Source organism: Myotis lucifugus, unplaced genomic scaffold (assembly GCF_000147115.1).
Source record: "Myotis lucifugus unplaced genomic scaffold, Myoluc2.0 scaffold_577, whole genome shotgun sequence".
Classification (NCBI taxonomy): Eukaryota; Metazoa; Chordata; class Mammalia; order Chiroptera; family Vespertilionidae; genus Myotis; species Myotis lucifugus.
This window is the reverse complement of record NW_005871625.1, coordinates 287,901-297,845: the sequence shown is the minus strand read 5'-3', so window position 1 is coordinate 297,845 and position 9,945 is coordinate 287,901. Positions and strand designations below refer to the sequence as shown.

At 50.6% G+C, this 9,945-nt stretch overlaps 1 protein-coding gene and 1 long non-coding RNA gene across 2 annotated transcripts in view; one reads left to right on the top strand and one right to left on the bottom strand.

Moving 5' to 3' along the window:
- The window catches only part of PHF2 (PHD finger protein 2), an 87,992-nt gene extending 87,845 nt beyond the window's left edge, over nucleotides 1-147 (bottom strand). The window contains 1 exon segment of the mRNA XM_023745750.1: nucleotides 48-147. Within this exon segment, the coding sequence (XP_023601518.1) occupies nucleotides 48-147 (100 nt within the window).
- A 402-nt stretch (nucleotides 148-549) lies between these two features.
- On the top strand, nucleotides 550-9,791 carry LOC106694689. Its single transcript, XR_002826653.1, has 3 exons — nucleotides 550-1,350; nucleotides 2,044-2,145; nucleotides 8,747-9,791. It is a non-coding gene; the product is annotated as an uncharacterized LOC106694689 (long non-coding RNA).
- Nucleotides 9,792-9,945: the final 154 nt, after the last annotated feature.

The following is a 9,945-nucleotide window of genomic DNA, read 5'->3' as shown; positions in this document are numbered from 1 at the left end:
TCTTTTTCCATATTGTTACTTCATCTGCCCCGAATCTCAGCACCAACCAACAGTAATAGGGACACTTTCTAAAGAATGAGTCTCTAGCATGACCTGGACCCTTCTACGGACGCCGTTACAGGCCGAGTCTGTCAAAGTCGCGGGCATGTGGACTTATTATGGAATGGCCCATGGGGGCGGCGGGCGGCTGACGGGGAGCCGCGGCCCCACCGAAGGGACCCCCGGCCGCTGAGCGGCCTCTACGTCACGGCCCGGGGTGGGGCCGCCTCCCCCTGCCGCCTGGGCGCCGCTCCCGCCGCGGAAGGCGGGCCGGGGACCTGCCCGGGAGAAGGTGGGCCCGGGGACCTGCTGGGGGACAGGTGGGCCGGGGACCCCTCCGAGGGAGAAGGCGGGCTGGGGATCCGTCCTGGGGGAAGGCGGGTCCGGACCCCGGTTAGGGAGAGAAGGTGGGTCGGGGACCCAGGGGAGAAGGTGGGCTTGGAGACGGACCTGAGCAGCAGGTCGGCCTGGGCAGCTCTCCGGGGGAGAAGGTAAGCGGGGGACCCTCCGAGGGAGAAAGTGGGCCCGGGGACCCGTGGGGAGGGCGGAGAAGGGAGACCCCCTGCAGGAGAAGGTGAACGGGTGCCCTGCCAGGAGAGGGCGGCCAGGGTGTTATGGGGGGAACACGGGGAGGGACCTGCAGGGAAGGGGGCCGGGGACACTGGGTGAGGTGAGAGATGGGCTGCGGGTACAGGAAACCCCCGAGTGAGGGGTGAGACCCCAGAGGATGTCCTTTCCCAGGAAAAGGTAGAGGAGACACTGCTTGGCTCTAACTTTGTTCTGACTCAGCAGCGGGCAGAGGGCTCCTCCAGTCCCTTCCTCGCTGCTCCCTTCCCTCCTGACTCCCCCCTCATTCCTGGCTGAGGACACCCGTCCTCCCTTCTACTGCCCCTGGACTTCCCTGATGCTCAGCTCCAGGGGGGCAGGAGCACTGGCACAGGTCAGCTCTGTAAAAAGGGAGCGATTATCTAAAACTGAGCTGCCCAGGAACGCTGGTCAGAGCCCCCAGGCCAGGTGACCTGAGGGTGGGGAGGGCAGCAGGTGCTCTGTCCGTGTTTGTGTCCCAGATGACAGCCCCATTGGTGGCTTAGGAGGAGGGGGTGTAGAGGTGCTGTGGGCCCCCAGCCTTTGCCCTGAAGTACTCCTCCCCCCTCACCTGGCTGGTCAGCGTCTTTGGCATGTATGGGCGGCCGCTCCGCTGGCGGGGATCTTTTCTCAGGTGTCCTTCGGCAGACCCTGCCTGGCCCTCCCAGCTGCTGTGTCCTCCGCGCCCTTCGCAGGGGCCGGAGCAGAGTGGGCCCCTAAATTGGAGTAAGGAACCTGTGTGTGCTCCCTCACTCTGTCCCATCCTGGCCACTGCAAACTCAGAATTACAGACCCAGAGCAGGAAGTCTGCTCCAGACCATCCCACAGCAGCATCCTTGACGGGCCCTCGGCCTCGGCCAGCAGCCTCTCAGGGCCACTTGCTCCACTTGCAGGCAGTTCAGTTGAAGTCTTCACTCCGAATTGAGTCAAAATCTGCCCTCACATAGTCAGCCATCCTCCCCCAATAGGGGCCCCTCAGCAGTGCCTTAGCTGGGAGGTACAAGCATGAGGAAGATGAGACTGGAGGAAGGGGAGGCAGGAGAGGGATAAGCTTCCTCCTCCACCCTTTCACACCTTGGTGAGCTGCTGAGGGTCTGGAGCTAAGGCCTTCCTACCTGAATTCCAGCTGTCACCCTCCCTCCTTCCTCCTTCCTCCTGGGGACAGCCTATATGGCTCTGAAAGGGAGTAACTCTTGGACCACTGACTCCCCGGAGTGAGCTAGGGCAGATAAACAGAGCTCAGCCTGCAGGTCAGAGTCTGTAAGGCCCAGAGACCCTGCCTGGGCACTTCCATCACCTTCCCCTCCGGCGGTGTGGTTCACGGAAGCCGGAAACTTCTGGAGGCTACTGTGTGCAGAGGAAGCCATCCTGACTGGGCATCCTCATCTCTGACACTTCCATTTCTTTGTTTACAAATAGTGATCGTCACCCAGCATGTATCGGGTGCACTGTGCTCAGTTCTTCCCAGACCGGACCACACTCACCAGCTGCTTCCAAAGCACTTAGAACATCCCCTGGGTGGTGAGTACACAGTCAGCACTCACATGACACCGTGGGTGTTAGTGGTGCCACTTTGGAGATCCGTGTCTAGATGGGTGTCATGGCTGGTAGGATTGGTGCCATTTCCAGAAGTGAAAACAGGCTCAAAGGAGTTAAATGCCTCATGAAGGAGGTCAGCTGGCTGGTGAGATGGGGGAGCAAGACAGGAACCCAGGCCAAACCCAAAGCCTATGCTGCACCCCCTGGCCACCCTCAGGGAGCCCTAAACACACACAACAGCCGGGAGCCTGTAATCCCACCCGTGGTTCGCTGCTGACACGAGAACGGACCCGCATCTGGAAGTGTCAGTGAGACTCTGCTGTTATTCAGAGCTCTTCCACGGCTGTCTGCTGACCACAGACTGAAATAAGCCCAGACATGGGTCCCAAGCTCTCCCTCTATTGGGCTTCTCTCTATAACTTTCCTGTTCTCTCCCATCAGAGAGTTCTCCTCTTCTCCAGGCTCACCCTCATTTATTTACTTAAGCAGGAATGGAGCACCTGCCGCGTGCCCAGCAGTGCTGTGGCTGCGTGGTGGCCCTGTGGAGCTTGTACTGCAGTAAAGGGAGACCCACACATATGCAAGAACTAGTGGACTGGGTGCCACCGTGTCCTTAGGACACCAGCCCAGGGTGGGCAGTGGACAGAGGTGACCTGGGAGCAGAGGCCTGGACCCGGCAAAGCCACACAGAAGGGAAAGACGGCAAAGGGAACTTCCTCGTAGGGATCCAGAAAGGAAGGGGCTGGTGGCTTCAGAGATCCAGGTGTCCTCTCTGGCCATAGGCATACCTGGAATTCTGCTGCCCCGAGCGTGGTGGCCGCTCCACATGCTCTGCCATTGCCTCAATGCCCACCCGCCAAGTCTGCTCCATCCCCCAGGGCGCAGCTTCCGGGATTCTGTGAGCATCTAGACCTCACCACCCACCCCAAGTGGCCCGGCTTGCTTCAGGGTAAGGGGGTGGGCTCCCAAGCAGGTGGTCCCTGTGCTGCCCTTCACCCTGGTGCTCCAATAAAGCACAGCTGTGGCACTGCATCCAGTTGTGAGCATCTGAGACCAAGACCTGTTATTCACCTTGTTGCCCAAAGGAAAACAGCATTTTCTATTACATGTTCATTCAGTCACTCAACAAATTGCACTGAATGCTAGTGCAGAGATTTTTTAAATTGTGGTAACATACACCATAACATTTATCATTTTAACTGTTTTTAAGTGTGCTGCTCTGTGGCATTGAGTGCATTCACATTGTTGTGCAATCATCACTGTCACCCAGCTCCAGAACATCTTCCCAAACTGAAACTCCTCCTATTAAACACTAACTCCCCATCACCTCCTCTCCCTAGCCCCTGGATACCACCATTCTACTCTCCGTCTGTATGAATTTGACAACGCTGGCTACCTCATATAAGTGCAATCATACACTGTTTGTCCTTTTATGACCGGCTTATTTCATGTAGCCTACTGTCCTCAAGTTCATCCATGTCATAGCATACAATCCGATTTTGTATGTATATACTAGTACTAGAGGTCTGATGCACGAAATTCTTGGCCCCAGCCCCCCACCCGCTGCCCAGGCCGAGGGCCTCTGCTGCCTCTGCCTCGGCCCGCTGCGGCTTTGTCCGGGAAGGAAGGACGTCCAGTCTAATTAGCATATTACCCTTTTATTATTATAGATCATTTGGTTTATCCATTCTCTGTTGATGGATACTTGGATTATCTCCATGTTTTGGCTCCAGTGAATTATTCTGCTATGAACATGGGTGTACAAATATCTGTTCAAGTCCCTGCTTTCACTTCTTTTGTGTGTACATACACCCAGAAGTGGAATTGCTGAACCATATGGTAGTTCTATTTTTAACTGTCTGAGGAACCACATACTGTTTCCCACAGCAGCTGCACCTTTTCACATTCCCACCAACAGTGCACAAGGGTTTTCATTTCTCCACATCCTCATCAACACTTATTTTCTCTCTCTCTCTTTTTTTTTTTGTTTTGTTGTGTGTGTGTGCGTGATTGTTATTATAACCATCCTAATGTGTGTAAAGTGGTATCTCATTGTGGTGTTTTTGCTTTGTTCTGTTTTTTGGTTCCACTGAAACTCCATAATCATTGTGATTTTGATTCACATTTCTCTAATGATTAGTGACATTGAGCATCTTTTCATGTGCTTATTGGCCATCTACATATCTTCTTTTCTTCTTTCCCCCTCATGTTTCCTTCTAAGATTTTTATCATTTCAGTTCTGAAATTTAGGTCTTCGATCCATTTTGAATTTTGTATATGGTGTGAGGTAAGGGTCCAGCTTCATTCTCTTGCAGGTGGATATCTGGTTTTCCCAGCATTATTTGTTGAAAACACTGCCCATTCCCCATGGAATGATCATGACAGCCTTGTCAAAAATCATTTGACCGTATGGGGAAGGGTTTATTTCTGGGCTCTTTATTGTATTTTATTCATTTGTATGTCTATTTTTATGGTAGTACCACACTTTGAAATCAGGAAATATGAGTCCTCCAGCTTTATTCTTCTTTTTCAAGATTGTTTGACTTACACTTTTGTATGAATTTGAGGATTAGCTTCTCTATTTCTGCAAAGGGCTATTGGAATTTTGACAGGAATTACATAGAACCCAGTAGATGGCTATGGGTAGTCTTGGCATCTTAAATATTATTTTATTATTCATGGAAATGGGTTGTTTTTCCATTTGATGTGTCTTCTTTAATTGCTTTCAGCAATAATTTGTAGTTTTCAGTGTATAAGTCTTTCGTCTCCTTGGTTAAGTTTATTCCTAGACATTTTATTTTTTTGATGATACTGTAAATGGAATTGTGTTCCTAATTTCCTTTTGGGTTTGTTTATTCTTAGTGTGTGGAAACAAAACATATTTTTGTGTGTTGATCCTACAACTTTGCTGAATTTGTTTATTCTGTTTTTTTGTGGAATCTTTAAGTTCCTTAATCTTGATGATTTTCCATAAGATCATATCATCTATGAACAGAAATAATTTTACTTCTTCCTTTCTAATTTTAATAACTTTTCTTTCTTTTTCTTGCTCAATTGCTCTGAACTTTCAATACTATGTTAATAGAGAAGTGGGGCATCTTTCTCTTGTTCCTGATTTTAAAGGAAAAGTTTTCTTAGTTTTCACTGTTATGACGTTTGCTTAGGCTTTTCCACATATATCTTTTACTATGTTGAAAAGTTTTTTTTATTTATTTTTTTTAATCCTCACCTGAGGATATTTTCCCATTGATTTTTAGGGAGAGTGGAAGAGAGAGGGAAAGACAGAAGGAAACACCAATGTGACAGAAACACATCGATTGGTTGCCTTCTGCACACGCCCTGACCAGGGCCAGGGCCAGGGAGGAGCCTGCAACCGAGGTACGTGCCATTGACCGGAATTGAATCCAGGACTCTTCAGTCTGCAGGTCGACACTCTTATCCACTGAGTAAAACCGGCTAGGGCAATTTTTTAAATATTTTTATTGAGTATTTTTATCATGAAAGGGTATTGAATTTTGTCAAATGCCTTTTCATCTAGTAAGATGATCATGTTTCTGTTAATGTAGTGTATTATTACATAGATTGATTTTTATTGATTTAAAGGATGTTGGGCCATCCCTGCATTCCAGGAAAAAATTCTATTTGGTCATGATGTATGATCCTTTCAATATGCTGTTGAATTTGGTTTCCTGGTATTTTGTTGAGGATTTTGCATCAATGTTCATAAGGGATATTTTTTGCAGTATTTTCTTATAGAGTCTTTGTCTGGCTTTTATATCAGGGTAATGTGAGCTTCATAGAAAGGATTAGGATTCCCTCCTCTTCAATTTTTGGGGAGAGTTTAAGAAGGATTGGTGTTAACTTTTCTTTAAGTGTGTAGTAGAATTCACCAGTAAAGCCATCTAGTCCTGGGCTTTTCTTTGTTGTTGTTTTTTAAATTGTTTAATTTTTAGAGAGAGAAAAACATTGATTGTTTGCCTCCTATATACACCTCAACTGGGGACCAAACCTGCAACCTAGGTATGTGCTCTGACTAGAAATCAAGCTGTGACCTTTCGGTGTATGGACGAGGCTCCAACGAACTGAGCCACACAGGCCAGAGCAGTTTTTTATATTGCTTCAATCTCCTTAACAGTTATAGGTCTATTGAGATGTTCTATTTCTTCATGATTCAGTTTTGGTAGATTGTTTCTAGGAATTTGTCCATTTCATCTAGCTTATCCAATGTGTTGGTATACAAGTAGTGCAGGTTTTATAGCAGTGAACAAGGCAGACACATTTTCTACCTCCAAGGAGCTCATACGCCAAAACGGAAGACAGACAGCCAATAACTGTCTGGGTGGTAGTGGGAGATACCAGAAAAGAGATACTAGGTCAATGCTGGGTGTGTGCTTTTGTAATCGATGAATCCATGTAGTGAATACAAAGAGAGTTCTAAGACTGGGCCCTTCTTGGGGTACCACGACCAAGCTGGTCTAATCCAGAACTGATTGAAATAAGCAGTGACCCATGGGAAGTGTGCCCTTTCTTTCTTCTTTCCTCCCTTCCTTCCTTCCTTTCCTTCCTCCTTTCCACAGTGCGCGGTGGCGAGGGCCCACCCCCCGTCAGCATTCCTTCCTTTCACCTTTCCTTTCTTCCCTTTCTTTCTATAATTCTCACCCGAGGATATTTCCCCATTGATTTTTAGAGACTGTGGAAGAGACAGAGAGAGAAACATTGATGTGAGAGAGACACATCGATTGGTTGCCTCCGGCACATGCCCCAACCAGAGCTAGGGATCAAGCTTGCAATTGATGTATGTGCCCTTGACTGGAATCGAACCTGGGACCCTTCAGTCTACAGGCTAACACTTTATCCACTAAGCAAACTGGTTAGGGCAAAAGTGTGCCCTTTCTTGTTGACCATCTCTAGGATGGCCCCGTGGTGTTTGGAAGCACTGAGTCTATAGACAAAATCCCCTCAGCTGGGTGACCATATAATTTACTATCCAAAAGAGGACTGTTAACAAAATACCAGAACAGGGGCAAACAGGCTTTTCCAGGCAAACTGAGACCAGAATGGCCCTCCCACAGTCATGTCTGCAGGGATGGGCATGCACCAATCGCAGGAGTGAGCACAATGTGATGTCTGGGTAGGTCTGCCAAGGGTGCCTCCAGCTGTTTGCTTCATGAGCTGCCAAGGCTGAGGCCAAGGCCATCCTAGGCACCTGCCTTTAAGTGGCTCGAACTCTGCCTGGGTAATTCCCACCTGACCTCCAGGTCATTACTCAGACTCCCTGACACCTCCCTCGCCCATAGGAAGTTCCTTCTTTTCTCTGCTTTTTCCTTCATAGGACTTATTACCATTGCTGTTGCTGTTTCATGTATATTTATTTTCTCTTACGCGCATTTTCATGTGACTGTTCTTTTCCTGCTCGGATGAAATGCCACAGCACAGGGAGGTAGGTCTCTGTTGTGCTCACGGCTGTCTCTTCAACAGCCAGCACAGTGCCAGCCCTAGCAGATCCTCCGTGAAGTGGGTTTGAGCGAGCTTGGTTAAATACCAGGTGAGGATGAGACCCTCGGCCTGATAGCAGCCTCTACTGTTGTAGAAAAAGGACCACAGTTCGTTCTTACTACCCAGGCAGTTTTATCCCACTTGGAACTGTTCCCACTTGGGTCTGCGCAGGCCACTTCCAGTTACCCTTCTGTGCATCAAGAAAAAAGAAATGTGCAACCAGAGCTAAGACACACCCAGCTGAGGTGTAGCCCATGGGTTCAGAGACAACTGGGCAGGGCATAATCTGCACTTACCAGGATGGCGGCACGCAGGGTGCATCAGCTGCCTGGGGCTGCCATAACAAAGGTACCACGACCGGGTCCCTTAGAACAGAAATGTGTCCTCTCAGGGTTCCGGAGGCCAGAAGTCTGCGGTCAAGGCGCCAGCAGAGCGGCGCTCCCTCTGGAGGTGCTAGGAAGGGTCTGTTCCAGGCTTCTCTCCAGCTTCCATCAGTTTCTTGGCTTGTGGCAGCATCTCTCCGATCTTCACAAGGCCGTTTTGTGTTTATCTGTGTCCAAATGCCCCCTTCTTATAGGAACACAAGTCCTGTGGATTAGGGCCCACCCCACGTCAGCATGACTTCAGCCTAACTAATTACACCCACGACACCCTATTTAAGGGTCTGAGGGACTGGAGTCAGGACTCTGACATGAATTTGAGGAGACACAGTCCAGCCCCCTGCACAGGTGAGGTGTTTGGTGCAAAGCCAGCTTTGGCCCTGTCTGCAGGTCTGCGGCCCAGACTGTGCCAGGGAAGCTAACAGGACAAGTAAGGAAGCCCTGCATCCCACAGCCTGGGGCCCGTATGGGGAGAATGAAGATGGCTCCAGGCAAAGCTGCGGCCTCCGCAAGGTTCATTCTACCAAGCGGGGAGGAAAGGGGGCCAATAAGTTAGACATTCTCAGAACTGAAGGTAAAAGCACTGGAATCCTTACCCACATCAGGAAAGGACTGGCACTCCCCCTTTGTCCTTCAGGGGGTGATATGGATAAGGGGACAGAGGGTGAATAACTTCTTAAAATTCGTGTGTTGGCCTGGGTTTTTAGCATCATAAAAGAGCCAGGGCATTTGGAAGTTCTGTCAACTGGAAAATGGAGAAACTGAAGACCCAGTAAAGCATCAGAAGGGAAATGCCACCTTCACTGGCAACAGGAGCACATGAGAACCAGGAGTCATTTCCCATCTTCCTGGCAAAGAGATGGGAGGGGGTGCAGTCAGTGCTGAGGACCCAAAGGCCCTTCCCAGCACCCCCACCCTTCTGCATGCGTACCTTCCGGCAAAACGCTGACCATCTGTGGGGCGTGCTGCATCCTCTTCCTTGACCTGGAGTCCACTCACAACCTGCCAAGGGCCACCGCACGCCCCCAACCCTGCAGTGGTGACTCACCCCTCACAGGCGGGTTCTCTCCATCCACCGCTCCGCACCTGGGCCCGCGTCCACCCCCCTCCGCAGACCACTGTCCTTGGGCAGCTGGTCCCACAGGTCCTCCCTGCCAAATGCCCGGTCACCTCGTCTGATTTCCCTCATCTTGTCCGAAAGTCTTATTTGTACACAGCACGTGTATACTGCTCCCCTCCACGAATGTGAAGGCCATGGAGAAGGGCCCTGGGCGCCTAGCAGTGTGCCCGCCACGGACGGTCATTGCTGGCGGCAGGTGCACCCCGTGCAGCCGCCCAGGGCTGTGGGACAGGGAGAGGCGAAGACGATGCCAGGTGGGGAAAGTGTCGTAAAGCATGTATGACAACCTGATTATTTTCTGCAACGAAAATAAAAAACTATATATTGAATAGGAAAAGGAAAGATAAAGAGCAAATGTGAACAGGTGTCTCAGGATAGAAGAATTACTGGGGACTTTTGCCTTTCTGTTTACTTATGTTTTTAAAAGTTACTACAATAAACGTTACTTTTGAAATGAGGAAAAGAATATTTATTAAGAAAACAAAAGGGTCAACGCCGGGTCAGAAATCGCCCAGTTTCAGGACGCGGCCCTGGTGTCTGGGCAGCCCGCCGGCCCCACACGGTTCTCCACGCGTGGACCTGCCCGGGGCACAGGCCGTGCCGGGTCGCGGCAGCGGCGGCCCTGGGAGCTCGGCCACCGCGGAGCGGCAGCGGGGACCCCGGCCGGAAGGAGTGCTGCACGGCGAGGGCCCGCACTCCCAGCGGGGCTGCGGACAGGGCGCGGGGTGAGCGGCGGCGGGACCAGCACCGCGGGTCGGAGGGGCCGCGAGGAGCGCCGTGAGCCGC